We start from the raw sequence: 26191 nt of genomic DNA on the forward strand, positions 1-26191 counted from the left end.
GAGCCGCTCAAGGTGAGGGGCGGAGTGGAGGAGGTTGGCTGTAATTGTGAAGGTGCAAGGGAGAAAGCGGCTGAAGAAGATGATGCACCTAAAGGAGGAAGAGGAGAAGGAGGGTGGCTTTGCTTTTGTGTGCTGCTTTTGCCCAGGTGGTCTTCTCATTGCAGTTTGTGCCTTTTCAGCAGATGCCTTCGTAAGGCAGTTGTCCCTACGTGGGTGTTGGCCTTTCCACGGCTTAATTTTTGGTGGCAGAGAGTACAGATAGCATTGCTCTGATCTTTGGCATGCACACTAAAAAATGTCCACACTGCTGAGCCACCCTGGGGTGTGGGCACTATGGTGGCGTCAGCAGCTGACGTTGAAGGGCATGTTGGCTGGCTGTCCATAGGTGGCGATACATGGCGCCGGACACTGCCACCAGCTGTTTCTGACGACGAGCTCTCCCTGCTTCTTTTAGCAACTCGTCTCCTCCTACTCCTCTCTGACTCCCCCTCTGAACCGCCCCCCTGTTCATCTTCTCTATTGGGAACCCACATGGCATCCGTATCATCATAATTATCATAATTGTCCTCCCCAGCTTCGCTTGTATCAAACACCTCCAAAACTGCACCAACAGCAGGTACTTTATCATCCTCCTCCTCACACGTTACATCGATAGTGTCGCTTAACTCAGATATGAGGTGGTGTAACTTGCTTAGCGCCTTCATCTTGTTGTAACAATAATGGCTGTGCATCAGTGATTTCCCCACCAAATAACTCCTGCGAAGTGTCAAATGCAGCGGATGTGGTGCTTGTAGTAGCGCTGGTGGCTGCGGAATATGAGGTGTTCTGTGTTAAATAGTCAACCACGTCCTCACAATCTTGGGAGTTGATGGGACATGCCTTCTTCTGAGCACTGTTCTTTGGGCCAGGGCCAAACGAAATCACGTCAGCACGACCTCGAACAGACCTGCCGGGTGGCCTGCCTCTGGATCTGCCTCTGCACTGACTTGACTAATACAATGTGCAGTCATACAGGTGCAGTGAAAGGTATGCAGTGACTGGTATTACAATACAATGTGCAGCTGCCACACAGGTGCAGTTAACAGGTATGCATGGACTGGTATACTAAACAGCGTGCGGTCACACAGGTGCAGTGAACAGGTGCAGTGATTGGGATTACAAATATGCAGCTGCCTGTCACACACACAGGTACTATGAACAGGTGCAATGACTGGTGGTATTAACTATGCGTGCGCTTACATAGGTATTGGTAGGTAGGTGCACTGAACAGTGAACAGGTGCAGTAAATTGGGATTACAAATGTGCAGCTGCCTGTCACACACACAGGTAGTCACTCACTGAATGTGCTGGGCCTGGCAGTGGCACAGTAGGAATTACCACCAAGGGGCCAAAGGCCAGCTGCGACTGACTGAAAGGGCTGTATATAATGCAAGTGGGCCACACACAAAAAAAAAAAGATCACAAGAACAAGATTAGCTCTCAAAAGAGCTGTTGAGGGGTGCTTTTTTAGCAATAAGAATCAGCAAGGAGCAAGCTAACAAGCCTACAACAGCCTAACTAAGCTTTCCCTATAGCTCTCTCTGCAGCAGCTCTCCCTTCTGTAATTACTGCAGGCACACGAGTGAGTCCAATGCCTGATGCTGCCTGCCTTTTATAAGGTGGGGTGGGGTTCCAGGAGGGAATGTAGCCTGATTAGCTGCAATGTGCCTGCTGACTGTGATGTAGAGGGTCAAAGGTGACCCTAATGATGCACTATGGGGGCGAATCGAACTTCCAGTAAAGTTCGCGGTTCTCCGCGATCGCGAACCCCAGAAGTTCACCGGTTCCCGTTCGCCGATGAACTGTTCGGGCATTTCTACTGCAGAAGTAACTTCAGTTCTGTGTTTCACAGTTCTGTATATGTATATGAAGGGCATGTGTGTGTGTATGTGTGTATATATATATATATATATATATATATATATATATATATATATATATATATATATATATGTGTGTATATGTGTATATGTATATATATATACTATCTAATATATAGGTGCCCCGACTGCCAGTAGTGGGTGCTCTTTAGTGATATGGATGTACGCTTGTGATATGCTCTTGGTCATAAATTACTAAGTCCATCTCTAGGAACCTGAACTTTTTTTTATACTGTAGTAACTGAAGGACCATACAGTTGTAAGCAGGGAATTTGGGCACCAGAGGCGCCTCAGAGGTTTGGGTGCCGCCATAACTGCCCATACTAATATTAGTAAACGGCAGTGTTGTCTGCTATGCAAACTGTGGCCACTGCACTCCTACTATAGCTAAAATTAGTTTGGGTGCCTGATATTTTGCTGTTTTTGGGTTTTCTTGCAGTGTGTGTGTTTTAAGGTGAGGCATGGAGGGGGCGGGGTTAAGGTTAGTCATTGGAGGGGCTTTTTAAGGTTATGCTTTGGGGAGGGGGGGGGGTCGTTAAGGTTATGCATCAGCAGGGTGGGTGGTTAGAGTTAGGCATCGGACAGGGGTTGTTTACGGGTAAGCATAAGACGGAGGGGGTTAGGGTTAGGCTTCCGTAAAGTGAGCGTTCTGTGTGAGAATAAGGGGTTAGGTTTTGTTGTAGTAAAATATCAGTAACATTGATGGATATTTTACTATTGGATTTAGCACTGCAAAATATGTATTTTCAGTGCCCAAATTTCTGGGCACCATTTTTGCATGAACCACTACCCATGACTTAGGAAGAACATACAATTTATGTAATTAAACATAATCTGTTAATGCTAACATTATAGTATATACACTGTAATGTCTTATATATATATATATATATATATATATATATATATATAAATCTAACAAGGCTTAATTTGTTTGTGTTTTCTCTCCAGTTCAATATCAATTTATAGTCCAAAAGAGAGTCCTAACGTGTTTGATGCAGCTGCGTTTTTCCAATGTGTCTGCAACTTCCTGGGAATCTTCGCTGGTTCATTTGCTATGGGCTCAGCATATGCAGTCGTAACTGCTTTGATATCCTTTATAACTTTGAATTATTGAAACATACCATAAACTGCCATTATATTCTGTTTATATTTCTCCTGTTAGTGTTTTAACATTTATCTATGTTGGTGCACATCTGTATGGTGTAAATTTGAATCATACCCAAAGCCATGCAATCAGAACACCTTTTAAAGGTCCTATGGTCTACAATTGTAAGTGTCAGATGTGATCTTCAGAAACAAACAGTGGTTTATGCCCAGGGCAGTTTCTAGGCAAAATTGTGCCCCCTTCCCCCCCCCACCCTCGTGGACTCGCGAACCCTTACTCTTTAGGGACAGTCACATGGCTACAGGCCACAAGTAGATCTGCCTACTTACTAGTGACCAGCCGCTCATCCACTAGGAAGCAGGGACCAGGAAAACACACAGGCGAAGAGAGCCCAAAAAGCCGACTTCTCCATGGGCGTCGTGCATTGACAGCCTGCAGTACCGCTACAGGACATCAGGTGTCATCACGCGGTGGTGACGTGATGATGACTTGACGTCTGACGCAGGCAGCCCAGGAGGAGCAAAGGAAAGTGATCGAGCTGGTAATCTTCTTTATTTTTCCATTTGGCTGCACTGGTCGTCACCAGCTTCCTAGCGGTTACGTCCTTCTACCTGTGCCCCTGTTCTTTTACTTGCCAGTCTGCACCCAGGGCGGTCGCCCTGCCCGCACTGCCCAAAAACGGCCCTGTTTATGCCTTTAATCCCAAAGTTAAGTTAACCAACATTGTATTAACAATTTCATTCTAATGTACAGTATATTACTTGAACATTTTTCTATAGAATACAACCTACAATAAGACTGAAAGTCTTATTACAGTTTTCTCCTTAGAAGATTTTGAAATTCGCTCCTGATCAGAATTCAATTATAAATGTTTTCCTGTAGGAGTAGGCTGCAGATGAGGAGGCTGCAGAGGTCCTGTCGGTTAGACACAGCAAGACCTGGTCTGCAGCAAGCTCCCTGCTTTATAGACTAATAACATAGTGTACATTAAAAAATGTTTAGATCTACTTGAAAATAATAATCCAAAGAAAAGTAGATAGTGGCTTGGCTGTGCACTGGGCAATCACAGCACCCTGTTCATTCCTGCAGCTCAGTCTGAACAGCGCTGTCCTTCTAATTCTTGTCTTCACTTATGTCCCCTCTTGTGGTTGCCTATGGAACTAGTTATGCCAAGGGAAGGTTGTAGTGTACGGACAGCCTGGTTCCTAGAGAGGGCGGTACAAAGCAGACAGTCTGCTTGAAGGACCAATCATGTGACCTCCAGCTTCCAGGTTGAAAATCTTTTTAAAGCTGCATTGTAGTGACACATAGTAGAATGCAGTAAATTATTCAGGATACACACTTTTATGGCAATTGTCAGCACCAGGAACACTTCCTATATCTATATATTCCTGAATTTTTGTGTGTAGCCCCGCTCCGCAAGTAATGCTTAGCCTTGGCTGTTTAGCTATGCAGAATTCTCTTCCTAAAGCATTCTGGGAGATCAGACATTCTCACTGGCTTCGCAATTCTCAGAAATAAACATTCCGCAGAGCTGCACCTGGCAGAACTAAAGATGTCACCACCTGTGATGAATTACCCAATGTAAATCAAGAAACGGAAAGATTTTACAGCGGGAAAACACTAATTTATAAATATTGTATATTTAAATTTATTTAAATTTATATTGTGTAATATTGTGTTATTGCTACTGTATACGTTATTTTCACTAAAGGTTATCTTGGAATGTAAATTACTATGTATTAGGGGCCTTTTCCACTAGCAGTCGCTAGCGTTCACGCTGAACGCTAGCGATTGCTGAATTGCAAAAGGTAAAAAATTACTGGCGATTTCCCGACGTTTGCGATCACGATTTTGCTATGCTATGCACTGCATAGCAAAATCGCGCCAACAATCGCCCCGCCGCGCGATCGGATCAGGTCAAAAACGAATCGCGGTAGTGGAAATGACCTACCGCAATTCCTATGTTAAAAGCAAACTGTAGCGATTTGAAAAATCACTAGCGGCTTGCGGTTTTGCGATTCAGCCATCGCAAACGCCGTAGTGGAAAAGGGCCCTAAGTCACACAAAAAGGACAAAGATCTATAAAAAGAAATCTTCTTGTGGAATTAGGTTTTAAAGGAACTTTAGCCAAAACTTAATTATAGTCTTGTAAATATTAAGTGTTGAAGTCTCAGTAAAATACTGGAATAATACTGGAATTATAAGGACAAGTCTAACTTTGTAACTATTGTATACACCTGAGTGTGTACAATAGTATACAAAAGCTTTCTGACATATTTTCTTATTTCAAATGTTCTGTCTTGGTCCAGTATGGGCATGTCAGTAAAATATGAATATTCTACATTTTATATAGCACTGGCTATTTTTCTCCAGTGCATTGCTGGCAGTGATTAATAAGCAATTGCATAGATGTCATAGAACATGAGCATCACTTTTCATGAATGTCGGCACCATTGCATGGAGCTTTTTGATTGAAAACCAATCAGATTTTCCAGACTGTTTTTGGGATGTAGAAGAAAAGCCATGCAAGTGATGCACCACTCAGTAGGACTCCATGCAGACAGTGTCCATTCAGTACTCAGACTGAGGACCCCGGAGCTGCAAGGCTAGAATGCTATTCACGTTGTGACTGTGCATGTTCAGATTATTCCTGTGTTTTCCTTAATGCATTGCTCACCTAACAAAATTCACCCGGCTGTGTGACTTCCCTATGCTGGAAACGGGCCTATTTTTCTTGCTTTCATGGAGTGCTTTCCTGACTGCGGAAGCCGTCGGACTGACAGGTAAGTGTCAAATACAAGTGTGCTTAAAGTGATGCTTTTGCACAATGTGTAATGTGTCACATTGGTGGCGTCTCAGTAATAGATGCTGCTAATGCTGCTATTTTAAGTGATGCTGAGTGAGCATCCATGAGCTTACACCTGAGGCTTTGCAAGGTTCGGTTATTGTAGTCACACTGTTCCTTCAACGCTGGAAAATATCCAGCATATTTCTGAGTATGAAGAAAGCCTACCAAGTGCTAAAACTATGTGCAGACAGTTTAAGCAAGAAGTTTTGAATCAGGATAATACCATTTATTGGTTAACTTAAAGATAAATGAAAAGTAAGCTTTCGGCTAATAAGCCTTCTTCAGACTTAGTTCTTGTATCATACAGAAACTAAGTCTGAAGAAGTCCTATTAGCCGAAGCTTAATTTTTATGTAACTCTAAGTTATCATCCTGATTCAAAACTTCTTGCTTTTACTGATGGCTAACACGCACTTTTCTCTTCAAACAGTTTAAGAATGTCAGAAACAGGGCCAGTAGAGATGTAGTTTAAAAGGGTATTTGCAATTTCTTCATGCATGACATTTATGCATTTAGTCTGCTTACTGTTTAATCTGTAAACTGTGAAATAGGAAATAGGCTCATACAGCCCGCCCACCCAGGTGTTCATACTCATCGCCGAGGGATCATGTAGATTTGGTGGGATGGGCTGGAACTGGTGGTACACACTAGCACCCTAACTCCCAGCAGAGGGATAAGATGCAGCAGTGTTCAGTTCATTTTTTCCTATAATATGTTGCTTGCAAATCAGATGAAACATTATATATTTTGTTATAAGTAGAAAATATGCAAGAAAAATTACCGTATTTTTAGATGCTCCGGACTATAACATGCACATAGGTTTAGAGGGCAAAAATCAAGGAATAAAAAATACTAAACCTGGTGTGTCCATGGTGCAGGGGCGTCTTATGGATCTTTCTTCCTCAAACTTTCTCTGTCTAAGCTACACTGCCCAGCTACACTAACTCCTGTTGCCCCCCCCCAGCTACACTCACTACACTCCCAACTACACTCGCAGCTACACTACCAATTACACTCACAGCTACACTATCTACACTCACAGTTGCACTGCCAGTTACAAAGCATGCTCTCACTTGTCCAACGACATGCTCAGAGTACTCCAGCAGTCTCCAGCTGCTGTAATCAGAAGATTCCTCCGCTGTGCACGATCATCTTCCTGTGTACTTTCTGGTTCACTGGCGCCCTCTAGCTGCGCACGTCATGCGAGACCTGATGATGCAAGTGCACTGGAGGACACCAGTGAACCAGAAAGTACAGAGCCCACAGAAGATGATCGCGTCAATGGCGGCATCTTCTGATTACATCGGCTTGTGACGGTCGGAGGAAACAAACGGAGAACTCGGAGAGCGACGCTGGATAGGTAAGAGCTCGGGGGTGAGAATTAAAGACGCGCTGACCCCCCTATCCCCCATACTTTTGGGGAAGAAAATGTGCTAAACCACCCCATGTGAGTTCCTTCTGCGTAGATCTATGTGTGCATTGTTTACAATGTATAAGTCTGCACTTAAATGAGCACAGAGCACCCCAAATAGAAGGGTTTCCTATTGGATGCTGAAACTTTGGGTCATGGATTTAAAGAGAAACTGTAACCAAGAATTAAACTTCATCCCAATCAGTAGCTGATAACCCCTTTCCCATGATAAATCTTTTCCTTTTCTCAAACAGATCACCCAGGGGGGTCTGTATGTCTAATATTGTGGTAAAACCCCTCCCACAGTGTTTCCTGTCTGTGAACCTCATTGCATTGTGGGAAATTGCTGTTTACAGCTTTTTCCAACTGCCAAAAAAGCAAGCAGCATCTCCTTCCACAGACATGACCTGCCAGCAGTAAAAATGTCACTATGTGATAAATGTCAGAAAGTAAATCAGGGATAGGAAAGATTTTACAGTGGGCAAACACTGACTAAGTCATTGATACATAATTATTGTAAAAATGAAGGACATTTTTGTTTCCATTATTTTCACTGGAGTTCCTCTTTAAGGTCACAGCAGGTTGTAGAAGTGCAGCCGATTTGTTATTACTGGTTACTCCTTGTATCCCTCCTTTCTGCACGTATAATCATTGCAGTTTGTATCACTTTGAGAAAAAGGCAGTTTCTTTTAATAGCAGTAATCAGGAAAGCCAGCATCATCCCTAGGATCCCTATCTGATCATGTGTGCTAAATGCCTCAATGTTATGTACGTGGGAGAAACTGGACAAACTCTGCACAAACGTATGAATGGACACAGGCACACTATTAACGATACCGATTCTGAACTCCCAGTTGCTACACACTTTGGTCCAACGGACACAGCATGTATGATCTTCGTGTCACTGCCCTGAAGGGTGGCTTCAAAACGTCAAATGATCGATTAATAGCAGAAACAAAATTAATAAATTGGTTCAAAGCTGTGGACAAGGGCTTGAATAAGGACAAAAACTTTATATATTGGTATGAGGCTGACAATATTTAAACTCTTTCTCAGCCTATATAGCTGAACTTGTGAACTCAGAATTTACGATACCTCTGTGTCAATTCAACTCCCAGGTCTGTGAGCATGGAGTAAGCAAGGCTCCTTATCTCAGCTAACAACCTCCAACCCCATTAGGATGTTCTGCTTTACATAAGGCATCTCAATGACATGTATTTATGATTTTAAAAAATCTGTTTTCCCTTTTGATGTTGCATGTATAAAGCTGTCTGTACCATCAGCCTGCAAACTAACAGGATGTAAACCCGACGAAGGCTGCAAGACTGAAAGCTTGTTTATTCTTATTCATTTGTAGTTAGCCAATAAATGGTATCATCCTGATTTAAAACTTCTTTCTTTTAATAGGACTTATAAATGTAAGTACATGCAGATTTTATCAAGATTATTGAAAGTGCTGAGAACTTGTTTTATTGATTTTAGAGAGAACTTTATATTGGTACAATAGCAGTATCGTAAGTTGTGTTTAAATCATTATTATATGTAAATGCAGTTCAGCCGCTATCATAAAAATGTGACTGATAAGTTTTCTTTTTAGTTTTAATTTACAGGATTATTCGGCTTGCATTTTTATATGGCACTGGTAAAAAGGCAATAAGATATAACTCAGGATGGCTGGCAGGATTTTGTGAGCTGAGAAATGTTTGAGAGGCTCATATATCACTATGCACTGTAAAACTGGCTGTAGATCATGGATTATGTGCAAGTCTTCAGGAGCTGTGACTTTGCTCCGGGCTGGCGTTTGATGACAGCAGCATAGACAGGCCACTTACACATACAGAAGAGACAGAGTTAATTTGTTGCTAGAGATTAAGGTGATATAATAAACCTCAGGGCTATTTTTTTATGCCCCGTTAGAGAAGGTGGGCATTTTTAATGACAACCTGAATCTAGAACTATTAATAATTCAGTGTGGTTTGAGGGTGAGGTGGATGGATCTTATACACTGTAAGATTACAGTCAATCTTCAGTATTTGCAGTCAGTCTTATTAGATTCACCACCAAGATGTTCTTTTCGCAGATTCCCTACAATTTACCCCTTTGTATGCCTTGACTTTAATGAGAGCTCTTTACACACCTGTTTTGGCTACAGTTACTGCTTATTTCTAAAAGCTTAACTTTTTTTTGAGTTATTGCTTTCTGCTTTGTTTACAGTGGGTAAGATGTAACACCTTTGCCTGGTTATTATTGTTCTTTGTGTGCCCGTTGGTTACACACCCCTCACTTACACACCTATGACTGTTGTTGCCCATCTGGAATCGGGAACCAATCCTTCAGGCAATATCACTTGACCAGCACTGTACAGACGCAAAATCGCAGTATAGCTCACAATACATGCTGTTGCTATGCGGGAGGATAGGGGGCAGAGGGAGCATTGTGTGTGACGTCAGGTGGTGGGCGGGGCAAACAATGGCATAAAGGAATTGGCCATTGCTCAGCCAAGTTGATGGGCCTCGCAGATCGCTTGCAGGGGGGGCAGTCAAGGGCTACTGTAGACACACGGATTATTGGCTAAGGTGGTCGTTATTGGCCACCTCAGCCGACTTTAATTAATCATGTGTACAGAGCTTTAGGCGGGGTTCACACTGTGCCAGAGTAGTAAATTCATTGTATTGTACTGTCCTCCCTCACTCCTCATTACAATCAATTGTCCCTCCGTCAGTGACTAAGTCACTATTAGTCATTAAGCATATACATAGCCCACTATATTTTGTTTTATTAGGATTTTAGGAACACATTGAATCATTTTTTATCTATGGAAAATGTCTCAAGCAAGGAAACAACATCAAATGGGGAAATGAATAAATCATGTAATATACCGTAATTAGAGTGGATATAATCTCTATTCCATGCACATGCCAACAAAATTAATAGAAGAACAAAAAGAAATGAGAATTGGCTCTCTGGTGCATGGAAAAGTGTACAAACTTGCTTTATTGTATAAATAACATATATATAACCCCTATATATAAATCCCCCTAAATTTCAAACAATCACAAAAGGGTAAAATCCTCCTCAACATAATTCAACCTCAGGGGGCTGCAGTCCCCCCGAGAAAGACAGAGCTGTTATGCATATGGAGTCCAATTCTGGATTCAAAAAAATCGTCACAAAAATCTTGGCTGTGAGGCCCCTTTTGGCATGACTGGCTCACTACTGGTTGATATATAGCTGGCAGGTTATATTTGAGGTTAATGGATGTCAATGTGCAAACAAAGGCAAAAAAGCAGCAGGCAACAGTGACTGAAGCATGTAGTCCACAGACCCTCCAGAGATCTGGAGGGTCTGTGGACTACATGCTTCAGTCACTGGGGCTCACAGCCAAGATTTTTGTGACAATTTTTTTGAATCCGGAATTGGACTCCATATGCATAACAGCTCTGTCTTTCTCGGGGGGACTGCAGCCCCCTGAGGTTGAATTATGTTGAGGAGGATTTTACCCTTTTGTGATTGTTTGAAATTTAGGGGGATTTATATATAGGGGTTATATATGTTATTTATACAATAAAGCAAGTTTGTACTCTTTTCCATGCACCAGAGAGCCAATTCTCATTTCTTTTTGTTCTTCTATTTTTTATCTATGATAGCCATCTACTATGTAACCCAAGTTGTGCTAATTGTGCAATGTGTGCTACATGACTGGCATAACCTGTACATTTCAGCGATGTTACATGAATCAATAGCTGTGCCAGCAGCAGGAATTACAAATGTGCTGATATCCATAAAATGGTGTACTGCGCTGGCATTACTATGTGCATGTAGCACCCCTATAGGAATGCTTCAGTGTAAAGTAGAAAAATTATGGAAAATAAAAAAAATGTTCAAATCCGCATGTAAAGATCATATTCTATTATTATTATTTATTGTATTTATAAAGCGCCAACATATTACGCAGCTCTGGACAATAAATAGGGATACATACAATATTTAGGAGTGACATACAGCAAAATGACAATACAGGAATACAAGAAAGAACAGATCAGGCAGCACAGTAGGAGTACAAGGTAATGCTTAATCAGTCACTGGATAGCAGCATGGAGATTAGGCAAGTTAGGTTCACTCAGATGCATAGCATTGCATATTATATGTTAAAACATCATTTATTCAGTACCATTAAAGAGCACGTCTGGTGTAAAAGACAGAGGCTGTTATGTAAGGCTCTATGGTAACGCTGCCAGGATCACCACCAGAAACTCCTCCATGGCTCTGGGCCACCCCCACCTGCATTGGCCACCGCCTGCCCCAAGCTTGGAAATCATCAATTTGGCTGATGCTGCCGAGCTGGTGGTGGGCCATGGCAACACAAGTGGGGGCGGCCACAGAACTTTGGGAGGCTTCACAAAAATAGCTTGTGCTTTCTTACTGCTGGATGGGGGCGGAGCTTTGCCTGTCTGATGAATAATAGCTATGAAGATGCTTTTGCTGGGGCTCCAGTATTACAAGAAGAAGCGGAGAGCAGAAGTAGCAGTCACAGTTTGGTATGGCAGGTCGGCGCAGAGCAACAGTGCCGGGAGAGCCTGGCATGCAGTGGTGAATATTGGATGAGCTCCAAAGTTCCTGGGGCTGAAGCAGCAGTGAGCGATGGGGAGTGTCCACCAGGAGGAGATTGTTCAATAAAGGTTTCAAGGAGAAGAAATAAAAGGGACTGATGAAAATCAAAAGAAGTATTCTGATTTTCTTTTTCATAACCCTTCTTCCACCACCAGGCGGAGCTGCAACGCAGACACCATCCCATGGATTATGGTCACATGCCATATCACGTGTTCAGAACTCCAAAGAAAGTGTCAGCATTGCAGTGGTGCCGGTGAAGGAGAGGAGAAGCCGATCCAGCCAACCAGACCCAGTAAATCTCCCTGCGCCGCTCTGCATACCCTGCCAGGCTCAGGAAGACACACTTCCCTAGTCGCAAAAAAAAAATCTGCCCTGCAGCACACATACAGCTTTGCTGTAGAATATGGCTGCTAATAGGTTAAAGAGAACCTGTACTGAGTAAAAATATTTAAAATAAACACATGAGGTAACTTCAAATTTACATTACATAGTTACCTTGCCATCAGTTCCTCTCAGAAGCTCACCATTTTCTTCTGACAACAATCCCTTCCAGTTCTGACAACATTTTGTCAGATCTGAAATATATCAGTTGCTGTCAGTAAAATATCAGTTGCTGTCAGTTATAGCTGAGAGGAAAACTGATGTACCAGGTAATGTCCATGTTTCCCTGTGGCTCAAGTGGGCGATGTTACAGTTTAACTGTGTGCTGACCAGAAAGCTGTTATGGGTAATGGCCATTTTCAAAATGGAGGACGGAAAATTCCCTTGATCACAGTGAACAAATAGGACGCGGGACAGGAGAAGGAGATTGAGGAGTAGACTACATGGAAGGTAAGTATGACTTGTGTATGCTTATTTTGACTTTTAATTTTCAGTTCAGGTTTTCTTTAAGTTCTGAATTTGAGCCAGCTGTGGCACTGTAAATGAGATGCAGCATGAAAGGGATGCTGTATAGCTCCAATGTCTACTAGAGTGTTGTGGTGACATAGGACTCCTCTCTACATACTGCAACCTAGGAGCAGCTTTCCACAGTATTGAAAATCTTGGCTTGCTGCAATGGCTTACTCTCTGAGCCCAACAGTCAAAGTGGAGCCACACTAGCTGAGCACAGTGTCATCTGCTGCTCCAACCAATGTACATTCCCTTACAGCATACCAGTAAAGCAAGGAGAGACACAGGGGCAGGTTAAAACGACTATGATTGACCTCCATAGTGAGCTGGACAGCGCTGTCATATAGAGAAATAGTTCACAATCTACTACTGTAATCACAGTGGCCCTGCAACAAGGTAGAAAAATCACTCTGCTTGATTGCTTTTTGATGAGAAATATTTTCATTATGTTCTGTTGACAAGTGTGATTTAACAGCAAGTGGCAATAAGCTAGGAGCTTGAATTATACATTTAGCTTGCAGTTCTTTAGTGACAGCAAAGGCTATATGTGAAATTCTTATATTGATTGTTTTGATATTAAAAGAGCCATTTGGAAAATGTCTTCTGTTGTCAATATGTCACAGTACATTGCAAGGGATTTGATATTGGTAATGACTATTTAAATTAATGAGAACAGTCTTTTTGTACTGCACATGTTAATGGTGGCCATCAATTTCAGTTTGCCAGAGTACTCTTATGCTTTTCCACATTCACGAACAGTCAGTCAGCAAAATGCAAGATGCTAATAACCTTGCACTGCAGCAGAGATCAATGCCTTTTCTTCTTTTTTTCAGGTTTTAGGAAAATGTTTATAGGACCACTATCGCAAATTATTGTAACATTTTAAATACATGTAATCACATACAAACAGGGCTGTGGAGTCGGACTTCCTTAGCTTATGAAACCTTGACTCCGACTCCAGGTACCTCAAATTGCTCCGACTCCACAGCCGTGCATACAAATAAGAAGTAAATTTCTTCTAGAGTAAAATTAACTATTAATTACTTTTCCTCTATGTTGCTGTCACTTACAGTAGTTAGTAGAAATCTGACAGAACTGACAAGTTTTTGACTAGTCCATCTCTTCATGGGGGATTCTCAGTAAATCATTTATTCTTAACAAAAGCACTCCCTGGAAAGGATCTATACAAAGATGCTGGTGGCCCCCTACCTGTTTGCACACTATTCTGGCAGTTGGACCGAGCAACTGCCATTCGCTAAGTGCTTTTGAAAATAAAGAAAACCTTAAGAATCCCCCATGAAGAGATGGGCTAGTCCAAAACCTGTCAGTTCTGTCATATTTCCACTACTTACTGTAAGTGACACAGCATCCCCACCAAATGCCATGATAAGTATTGCATCAACTTGAATCAATGCTGGGTTTGGCACTTTTTGACACACACAAGCAATAGAACACAGCAATACATGCATGCAGCTACATTTAAGTCGTCAGCAGGTGCTCGTCAGCCAATCAGGATGCACTGTCATACACCCTTTACCTGCCATACCACATCTAGCAGCCATTAGCATTCAGGTGGGAGGCTTCAGTTGGACGCAAATCGCAAGATTGCGTCGCTAGCAGGACCGCCCCGTGCAGGCATTCCTCCCACAGGGGTCCCTCCCTAACCGCTCACCTGTCTGCCATGTCCTAGAGCTGAAAAAAAAAACGTTTAAAAACACACGATTGGTTCGCACGATGGCCAGGGGCCCCGGACCTTTCTCACTGGCCGGGGCCCCAAGGCCAATGCGCGATACCTGGAGGGGAGTGCAGGTGGGCCTGGACCTCTCACACCCAGGCTCTGGACCTCTCACATCCAGAAAACCCACCAACACTGCCTCCATACTGAATGCTAAATTCGACACACACAAGCAATAGAACACAGCAATACATGCATGCAGCTACATTTAAGTCGTCAGCAGGTGCTCGTCAGCCAATCAGGATGCACTGTCATACACCCTTTACCTGCCATACCACATCTAGCAGCCATTAGCATTCAGGTGGGAGGCTTCAGTTGGACGCAAATCGCAAGATTGCGTCGCTAGCAGGACCGCCCCGTGCAGGCATTCCTCCCACAGGGGTCCCTCCCTAACCGCTCACCTGTCTGCCATGTCCTAGAGCTGAAAAAAAAAAACGTTTAAAAACACACGATTGGTTCGCACGATGGCCAGGGGCCCCGGACCTCTCTCACTGGCCGGGGCCCCAAGGCCAATGCGCGTCACCTGGAGGGGAGTGCAGGTGGGCCTGGACCTCTCACACCCAGGCTCTGGACCTCTCACATCCAGAAAACCCACCAACACTGCCTCCATACTGAATGCTAAATTCGACACACACAAGCAATAGAACACAGCAATACATGCATGCAGCTACATTTAAGTCGTCAGCAGGTGCTCGTCAGCCAATCAGGATGCACTGTCATACACCCTTTACCTGCCATACCACATCTAGCAGCCATTAGCATTCAGGTGGGAGGCTTCAGTTGGACGCAAATCGCAAGATTGCGTCGCTAGCAGGACCGCCCCGTGCAGGCATTCCTCCCACAGGGGTCCCTCCCTAACCGCTCACCTGTCTGCCATGTCCTAGAGCTGAAAAAAAAAAACGTTTAAAAACACACGATTGGTTCGCACGATGGCCAGGGGCCCCGGACCTCTCTCACTGGCCGGGGCCCCAAGGCCAATGCGCGATACCTGGAGGGGAGTGCAGGTGGGCCTGGACCTCTCACACCCAGGCTCTGGACCTCTCACACCCAGAAAACCCACCAACACTGCCTCCATACTGAATGCTAAATTCGACACACACAAGCAATAGAACACAGCAATACATGCATGCAGCTACATTTAAGTCGTCAGCAGGTGCTCGTCAGCCAATCAGGATGCACTGTCATACACCCTTTACCTGCCATACCACATCTAGCAGCCATTAGCATTCAGGTGGGAGGCTTCAGTTGGACGCAAATCGCAAGATTGCGTCGCTAGCAGGACCGCCCCGTGCAGGCATTCCTCCCACAGGGGTCCCTCCCTAACCGCTCCCCTGTCTGCCATGTCCTAGAGCTGAAAAAAAAAAACGTTTAAAAACACACGATTGGTTCGCACGATGGCCAGGGGCCCCGGACCTCTCTCACTGGCCGGGGCCCCAAGGCCAATGCGCGTCACCTGGAGGGGAGTGCAGGTGGGCCTGGACCTCTCACACCCAGGCTCTGGACCTCTCACATCCAGAAAACCCACCAACACTGCCTCCATACTGAATGCTAAATTCGACACACACAAGCAATAGAACACAGCAATACATGCATGCAGCTACATTTAAGTCGTCAGCAGGTGCTCGTCAGCCAATCAGGATGCACTGTCATACACCCTTTACCTGCCATACCACATCTAGCAGCCATTAGCATTCAGGTGGGAGGCTTCAGTTGGACGCAAATCGCAAGATTGCGTCGCTAGCAGGACCGCCCCGTGCAGGCATTCCTCCCACAGGGGTCCCTCCCTAACCGCTCACCTGTCTGCCATGTCCTAGAGCTGAAAAAAAAAAGTTTAAAAACACACGATTGGTTCGCACGATGGCCAGGGGCCCCGGACCTCTCTCACTGGCCGGGGCCCCAAGGCCAATGCGCGATACCTGGAGGGGAGTGCAGGTGGGCCTGGACCTCTCACACCCAGGCTCTGGACCTCTCACATCCAGAAAACCCACCAACACTGCCTCCATACTGAATGCTAAATTCGACACACACAAGCAATAGAACACAGCAATACATGCATGCAGCTACATTTAAGTCGTCAGCAGGTGCTCGTCAGCCAATCAGGATGCACTGTCATACACCCTTTACCTGCCATACCACATCTAGCAGCCATTAGCATTCAGGTGGGAGGCTTCAGTTGGACGCAAATCGCAAGATTGCGTCGCTAGCAGGACCGCCCCGTGCAGGCATTCCTCCCACAGGGGTCCCTCCCTAACCGCTCACCTGTCTGCCATGTCCTAGAGCTGAAAAAAAAACGTTTAAAAACACACGATTGGTTCGCACGATGGCCAGGGGCCCCGGACCTCTCTCACTGGCCGGGGCCCCAAGGCCAATGCGCGATACCTGGAGGGGAGTGCAGGTGGGCCTGGACCTCTCACACCCAGGCTAGAGGTCCAGAGCCTGGGTGTGAGAGGTCCAGGCCCACCTGCACTCCCCTCCAGGTATCGCGCATTGGCCTTGGGGCCCCGGCCAGTGAGAGAGGTCCGGGGCCCCTGGCCATCGTGCGAACCAATCGTGTGTTTTTAAACGTTTTTTGGCACTTTTTGGCAATCAAATGTTACAATAGGTGCCAAGCTCAAGTTGTTCAGCTCTCTTGTTTGCGTTTGTAGATATCTGACAGATTTTGGACTAGTCCGTCTCCTTGTGGGGGATTATCAGTGTTTTATTTATTTTCACTTACTGCACTACAGTTGCTCAGTCCAAATACTGCAATTATGCAAATGAGGAGGGCCGACCGGTATCTTTGCAGAGATCATTTTCCTGGGTGAAGTGGACCTGACCACCCAGTCGGGTTGTGTTCACTAGTTCTTAAGGGCTCGCATTCGTAATTCAAATGAGGCTTAATTGCCTCAGCTGTGTGACTGGGAGAGACTTACTTACTACTTACCCATAATTCCGCTGTCTTCTATGCACTCCAAATGTCTTGCACGCGCCCTATTGGACGCATTGCAAGACTCACTACCGCACACTTCCTTCTTCAAGCCAGAATAGGACGCATGCAAGACGTCTGGAACGCATAGAAGACAGCAGACTTATGGGTAAGTAATCCCCTCTCTCCCACCGCACAGCTGAGGCAATTAAGCCTCATTTGAATCACGGATTCGAGTCCTTACGGACTCATGAGCCCACCGCTGCACCCAGTATGTCCTGGTAGGTTTTGTCGCCCTCCAGAAAAGGTATAATCAAGTTATAGAAAGGGGTTGTTGTTGTTGTTGTTGTTTTGTTTTTTAACAAAAAAAGACAGCAATTAGCTCGACTAAAATTAACCCCCAAAGGGGTTTAAATGTGCATCGAAGGGTTCCCCATAAATATATAAATTATTTAGAAACCATTTAAAAGGTAAGAAAACTTACCTTAAGCATGAAGCATAGTTGGAATAAATGTAGTAAACCAATTGAAAACACACCAGACATGCATTCACAGGCATCAACCCACTTCTTCAGGTCAATAATCAGTGTCTTGAAGTAAGTATATCACAGCTTGGAGTGCCTACATTTATTGCAACTATGCTTCATGCTTGAGGTAAGTTTACTTACCTTTTAAACTTTTTTTTCAGATATTTAAAATATTTTTTTCCACCTCCTTCCCATTTAATACAGCGAAAGGAACTGGCAGCGCTTCCAAACAGATGCTGCACCTGAATTGACTACCTGCAGAAGTATGCAGAGCTCGAATAACGGGCACATTACACACCTTGCATTCAAAACAGGTACAGTAAAAAGAGGGCGTTAGCTTCAGCATAAGTTGTGCACAAATTATCTCTAATAGACTCTCCCACGGCGATGACGGACCCGCACGGAAGAGACCTAACCACTAGTCTAACAGTGAAACCCCATTCCCATTTAATACTAATCAAAAAACTGTCAGATCTTTACTACCTACTGTAAGGGATAGCAACACGGGAGAAAAGTAATTTATTGTGCGTTTTACACAGGACAAATGCACATCTTAAATGTATAGGTTGTATATTTTAAGAAAAAACAAAAGTTTTCTTTCTTAAAACAGAAATAATTTGCGATAATTCAGGTTGGAGTGAGCTTGAGATGTCTCCCAGTGCATCACTGCTGAATATATGCAAATTAACCATTGTATATTTTAAGATTATTTTTTTTGTGATAGTGGTCCTCTTACCAGAAGTGAAGGTAAAGAAAATAAGAAATTGTACACTGAAAAAGCTTGCACATCATTGTCGCAACATAGCAGGACAAGGTCATCATGATAACCAGAAGTCTAATCAGTCAGGAAAAAGCTATCAGTAAAAAATGTGAGGAAGAAAACTGAGCACAAATGCAGAAACAGTATCTGTGAAATGCTGTGGAAACGATTTAGTAAAGGTGCAGAAAGTCTCCAGCAGTTCTCTTTGGGTTTAGACTTGTGTATACATTGCCCTGTAATTGGATGATGAGGTCTTATAACAGCATAAAATGGTTATTTAGTATAGTATACATGCCAAAAGACTGCAAATAAACAAGACTGCTTATAAGTTCAGTCATCCAGCATGAGAAAAATTGCATAGAATATATGCTATGCAAAGGAGGGTAGGACACTGCGACTAAGTAGGAAGTAGTTTCCTAGACCTAGAGCACAAGTTTGTCATCTTAAGATTCTCACACATCAGAAGCTAATGAGAGGGAAGCATATACAGGTCATGGACAAAATAATGGAAACACCTTGAAAACCAGCAAAATATATTTTAATATGGTGTAGGTCCACCTTTTGTGGCAATTACAGCCTCAATTCTCCGAGATATTGATTCATACAAATTGTGAATGGTTTCCAAAGGAATGTTAGCCCATTCTTCAGTTAAAACACCCTCTAGTTCTTTTAGAGACGATGGCGTCGGAAATCGACTTCTTACTTGAATCTCTAATAATGACCATAAATGCTCAATAATGTTGAGGTCTGGGGATTGTGGTGGCCAGATGGGATGCTCAACTTCATTAGAACGTTCCTCGTGCCATTCTTTAACAATTCTAGCTGTATGGATTGGTGCATTATCATCTTGAAAGAGGCATTCCCCTCAGGAAACAGTTCTTGAACCATAGGAGGAACTTGGTCGCCCAAAATTCCTAAATAGTCTCAGCTGTTAATTCTTCCATGAAGGGAAATCATTGTGCTGGCACAGAACCACCGCCATGTTTTACGGGTGGGAGAAGGCAGTCTAGATAAAATGCTTCTTTCGGCTGTCTCCAAACGTACACTCGGCTGGAGGTCAGAAATAAGGTAAACGAGGGGACCAATTCTAGTGGTTTCTATACCACTCTAAACGCTTTGAAACATTTGTATTCGTGAGCAGAGGTTTTCTAATTGCAGTTCTTCCATGGAATCCAGATTTGTGCAGCTCCCGACGAACAGTTTTTGTGGAAACTGGGTCATTCAGCTCTGCAGTGATTATAGGAGCCGTGATCTTGCGCGATTTTCAAACAATTCGATTTAGAGTCCGATGGTCTCTCTCAGACAACTTCGACTTTCGGCCACAACAGTGCTTTGTTGAGGAAGTTTTTCCTTCTCTTTCAAAGGCAGTCATTACTTTTGAGACAGTACCTCTTGAAATGCCAAGCATTCGGGCAGTTTCTGTTACAGTAGTGCCTGCCATACAAGCACCAACAATTTGGCCTCTTTGAAAGTCTGAGAGATCTGCCATTTTTATAAATTATAACCAACTTTGGTTTAAATATCTGTGAAAAACAATTATTTTACTTTAACATATCAAACAAACAAAAAATAAAAAAAAATAAATTAACATATGTCAAGTTTTGATGGCTTAACACATGTTCAAAGATTATGATGCCAAAATGTTAGGTGTTTCCTACATTTGTCCAATCCCTGTACTTGATGGTTGTTCTAATAAAGTTCACCCTTTCTGCAGAAAAAAAAAACAGAAAAAAATTAAAATAGAAAGAAAAAGACCATATTGCTGTTTTTCTTATGAATGTTCAGGAAAATACTCTGACTGCTTAAAAGCTTTAGCTTCAAAAATGTAACGTAAGTAAAGGTGTCATTGGATGTTTTTTGTCTCCACTTCAGCAATTCAGCACTCTCAATATCTTTTGCCTGACCGCTATTGTTGTGCTATTGCAGTCCTTGCAGTGGTATAAAATTTAAAAAAAGTTGTTAAAATGGGCATGGATTTACTGCTTAGTAGAATATCGTTAAATGTACCTATAGTCTGCTATCTTTTACCATTAGTAGAATATTGGTACATTTACAATTATTCTACTAGACACTACCAGAGTGCCCCAAGCCATGCAATACGTGCCATAAGAGTCTATTTATTGACCTTAAAGCGGATCCGAGATGAAAAACTAACTATAATACGTAACTTGTCTATATATCTTATCTAAAGTTTAGATAGTTTACACAGCACATCTAGCTGCAAAAATTTGATTATTTATTCATATGATACAATGAGGGACGCCACGTTCTGTTTGTCACATTGTCACATGCTAAGGGCTGGAGATGCTATCAGCTTGCCTGTGTGTAAATTCAGTCCCCTTTCCTCCACCCTCCTCCCTCTGCCTCTGAAATCAATGGCTAGTAACACCTCCCCCTCCTCCTGCCCAGACTGAGCTCAAGTATTTGGCTTGAGGAATGCCCTATAAACTATATGAAAGGAACACAATTATGCAATAAGTAAAGTTTCTCGGATCCACTTTAACCGGTTCGGCCTATCTGGACGAGCTTTCTCGTCCAGATAGGCACTGCTGCTGTCGCCGGCTCGTGCGTGCGATCGGGCGCGCCCCGCCGCTAGCTCCCCGATCAGTGAATGGGAATATAATTCCCATTCACCGATCTAACTTCCCTGCAGAAATACCAACGCTTTCTCTCCAGAGAGCGCGGTATTTCTGCCCCCAGGAAACTTCTCCTAAGCATTTTAGTTCCTGGATGCGAGATCGTTCGCATCCAGGACTTTTTTCACTGTGGCCAAATAGTAAACTGCACCCACATACATTTTTAATAAAAAAAAATATTATTTTACATTTAAAATTAGCAGTTTCCCTCCCACACCAAAAATTACCCACATACACTTTTTTTTATTAAAAATATATATATATATATATATATATATATATATATATATATATATATATATATATATAATTAAAAAAAAAAAAACCAACATAAATAGTTACCCAAGGGTCTGAACTTTTTAAATATGCATGTCAAGAGAATATGTTATTATATTATTTAAAATAATAAGCTTATAAATAGTGATTGACGCAAATTGAAAAAATGCACCTTTATTTCTAAATGAAATATCGGCACCATAAATTGTGATAGGGACATCGTTTAAACGGTGTAATAACCGGGACAGATGGGCAAATAAAATACATGCGTTTTAATTACGGTAGCGTATATTAATTTCAAACTATAATGGCCAAAAACTGAGAAATAATGATTTTTTTCTGTTTTTTTCTTATTCTTCCTGTTAAAATGCATTTACAGTAAAGTGGCTCTTAGCAAAATGTACCCCCCAAAGAAAGCCTAATTGGTCGCGGAAAAAACAAGATATAGATCAATTCATTGTGATAAGTAGCAATAAAGTTATAGGAGAATGAATGGGAGGTGAACGTTGCTCAGATGCATGAGATTTTCGGCACTGCGGTGCTGAACCGGTTAAGAAGCGGGTTGACTCCTATGGAACACATTTTGGGGGTACCTCTCTCCCAAGTTACGTTACAACCTACTACTGGGGACTAAAGGTCTCTCCGTTTTGGTGACCCTAGCTACATTTTTTTCTGGAGAGCGACAGTTTTATGACTTATACGTGCACAAGTGGGGTCAGATAGATCACACTTAAATACTGTGATTGTCATTCCGTAACCCGGGTTTGTGAGTGACACTTTTATTGGACTTATTTATACCATTTGCATAACATACTACACCCAAAGGGGCTCCTGGTCTCTGATGATTTGTTTCTCTTTCTGGAAGATCCCAGGTTCTCCAGACCTCCAATATTTCACTATGTCTCTTAACTGTTAGTAGAATATCGGTAAGTGGATTGATCTTCTATTGTGAATTAGCCAATAACTAACCCTCACATAAGCCCTCCCCTATCTATGTCTAACACTATCCCCCTTACCTAGGTCTAACACTAACTCCCCCACCTGCATCTAACACTACCCCCCCCCCACCCCCGCCTATGCCCAACCCTAATCCCCCCTCCTACTCCGAACACTATGCCTTGGCAATATACCATTATTATCCCTAAGCAGACTTCCGCTATAGCCTACGATAGCCACTATTGATTCCCTGCTGGAGTCTAATAATCTAGTGGAAAAATGTGCAGGTTAGACTCACTGAAAAAGAAACCTGAGAGAATGGACCTGTCGGTTCAGCTCAAAAAAAATCCTATGTTTGTGTTTGGTTTTTTTTGAATTTTTTTTTAAATTTTCAACAAATGTTACAATTAAACATACAAAACAACCCACTGGTCTCTTCTTGGGCCAACCCGTCCCCACCCCTAGCTGTAAAGACATGTGGCATAAATAACAGCAAAATTGGATCATATAGGATACAAAATGCAGAGGAGTCAGATATGTATATGGAATACAGACAGCCATTTCTTCCAGATACAAATCTTATGTTTAGTTTCAATAAAAAGACCCAATCAGCAACAACTGTAAAGTGCACACAGAGAGATGAAGAGCCATAAACTTTAACATAAAACCTAAAAAAGCAAAGTAGCAAAACGTCAAGGGTCTACACAGTGGTTAAAACCACACACCTAGCCGCTCACTCCGCTCTTCCAATGAACTTCGCCTAACCACCCCACGCATCACCCAGTCCCATGCACGCCTCCAGGACTTCTCAAGAGCTGCTCCAACACTATGGAACTCCCTACCTCCACCCATTAGGGCAGCCCCCTCCTTCAACATCTTCAAGAAAGCCCTCAAAACTCACCTTTTCACTCTGGCCTACTACCCCTCACAAGTGCTCTAAACCTACAGCTGAACTCTGGTCCCCTACCATTCGTATCCTTACCTCTCCCTCTAGATTGTAAGCCTTTGGGCAGGGTCCTCCTCCTTTTGTGTCCTACCTGATCTGGCACCTCCATTACTGTGAACCCATGCCATGCATTTGAGTGAACCTAACTTGCCTAATCTCCATGCTTCATCCAGTGACTAAGCATTACCTTGTACTAATACTGTGCTGTGTGATCTGGTTTTCTTGTATTCCTGTATTGTCATATTGCTGTATGTCACCCCTAAATATTGTCTGTAACCTAAATTAATGTTCAGCGCTGCGTAATATGTTGGCGCTTTATAAATACAATAAATAATAATAATAATAATAATAACATAAGGGTCATAACTGGACCAGTAAGAAGAGCCCTTTTAAGCAACAGCCCAGAAATAGAATGTCTAAACACCTAAAAAAAAGGCCAAGTAGGAAAGCCCAAATCCTATGTTCAACATAGAATCCATCAATATGTTTGCTGTAGTCTATTCTATGAATCAGACTGTTTTAGGCTCAACTGCAAACCAAGCCTTCTGTCTAGCTCCAAGTTGTTGTTTTTTGTTTTTTTTTTGTTTTGTTTATGACTCTGCTTATGATTAATACCAAATATCTGTTATCATTTTAGTAAGAAACCCTATAGTGTTACGTATATGAATGACCATATGTATGTTGGAAATTTGGTAGACACTGAGGGCCTAGTCACATTATCAGTGCAGAGTACTTAGGCATGGTGGATCATGGAGCTGTGTGGCTCCATTCAAATACAACTGAATGGGAATGTCCAACTTCACCTCATCAAAATGCATCTGGATGCTTATCTTTACTGCACCACATTATATTCACCACATAATGTGAAAACTTTGTTAACTGCATAAGATGGGTACACAAGGAGGACTAGAGCCGTGAACTGTGTTGCAACCAAAGCAAATCATCAGTGACTAAAACACAAGGAAGCAATGGTTAACTCAGATCACATGTGCACCTTGATCTGAAGGATTTCCTTTGTGTGGATTTTTTTCTCCAATTCTTTGTGTGAATTGTCCCTTTAACAGAGACATTTTAGCCACTGGATTTTAAGTCCGCTTTCGGGTACTTTTAAAGCGTTTTTAGGTGATTCTGAATAAGGGCAGTCACATTGAAACCCAAGTAATGGAGTTATTTGCACATTTCTCTGTGACTTCCCCATGACCTAGTTTCCTTAATATCCATTCTATGTCTTATAAATAACCTATAATTAATGTTTACTTGATTTAGAACATTACATTTTCTCTTTACTTTGTTCTTCAAATAAGTGACCAAATCTTTTGTAATTTATTACCAAGTGTGGAGAAGTTAATCTCTTATCAATCTAATACCTTAATTAAAAATTAAGGGTAATTTCATTGCACACATAACCTGCCATGCTTATTTATTTCGTTACTTACTATGTGTTATGACATTAAATAAATTATCATACCAAATCATGTTAGCCCAGTGACTTGCTAAATATGTAATCAGGTGGCTCGGATCAGATGATAAAAGATGTAACAAAGGCTTTGGTGATACATGGGCATCTCTCTCTGCTGTGAAGCGTTCATCAACAATTCAAAGGAAAACTAAAGAGAGCTCAGTTGTTTAATTAAACCTTTGCAAGTGATACATTAGCTCTGTGGGCTCTCCTGACTTTGAATAAGTGCTAACTTGTTTCTTTGTCCCTTAAATACCTGCCTTTCCCATTAATTTCCAACTGGAGTTTTATCTTTTTTTTGTAGTACTAACATGTTATGCAGTAATTAAGAGTACACTGAATAATTCACATTTTGCCTGCCCCAAAGGAATCCAAAAACCCAAAGTCCTTGCCATATTCGCCACACTTTGTGGCCAGTTTGGGCAGAAAACAGTGAACGTAAGGGTTTTGGGTTTCAACAGGAAATCGCTGCAACCTCTTACAGAACAATCAAACTCCATGCAGATAGAAATGTGTCCACCTTTCTACAATCTTTGGGTTTTTTATTTAATTTGATTACAGATTTGTCATGGGCTTCTCACTTTTGAGACTTTCCAAAAACTTATTATATATGCAGTATATTTTTCAAGGCAAAGTCTTTTAAACAAGAGAATTTGGAAGGTTCTGAATTTGAGAAATTAGCAGTTCTTTGAATAATGAATGAATTTATTTAGCATTTGATGTTTCAGAAGGGAATAGTGATTAAGGAAGTCCTTTAATCTGAACTCATATACTGTTCTACTTCTCTTGGTTTTATATTACATTTGCTTATGCCCATCTAGGAAACTACTCTTCTGCAGCAAAACCGTTTATATTTTTTAGAAGAAATGTTTGGTCTAGTGGCTATCCAGGAATTTAAAAAGGAATTTTTGTGCATGACTGTATTTCTGATCTTGATAAACGTATGTTATGATTTTGTAGTCATGAGAGCGATACCAGGTTTATAAAACAAATATTTAATTCAGTTCATTTCTTACAGCAGTCTCAATCCTGGCGTAAATCTGATGGTAGAAACAAAGCTTGCAATAAAAATCTCAGGGTAGCTTCAGTAGAATATAATATAATATATGTATCTTTATATTCCAAAGGTTCCTGAAAATCCTCTTGCAGCTATCCCCTCTTTCTTGTATTTTTCCATCCTGGTCATGGTCCAGAACACCTTCACCTCCTTCTCATAAAGCCT

General features: G+C 42.3%; 1 protein-coding gene across 1 annotated transcript in view; it reads left to right on the forward strand.

The window, feature by feature from the left end:
* Positions 1-26191, forward strand: part of SLC9A9 (solute carrier family 9 member A9) — a 954803-nt gene that overhangs the window by 339735 nt on the left and 588877 nt on the right. The window contains exons 7-8 of the mRNA XM_068280765.1: positions 2871-3009; positions 5708-5813. Of these exons, the coding sequence (XP_068136866.1) occupies positions 2871-3009; positions 5708-5813 (245 nt within the window). The remainder of the gene's footprint in view (positions 1-2870; positions 3010-5707; positions 5814-26191) is intronic.

The sequence above is a fragment of the Hyperolius riggenbachi genome, chromosome 4 (assembly GCF_040937935.1).
Source record: "Hyperolius riggenbachi isolate aHypRig1 chromosome 4, aHypRig1.pri, whole genome shotgun sequence".
Taxonomy (NCBI): domain Eukaryota; kingdom Metazoa; phylum Chordata; class Amphibia; order Anura; family Hyperoliidae; genus Hyperolius; species Hyperolius riggenbachi.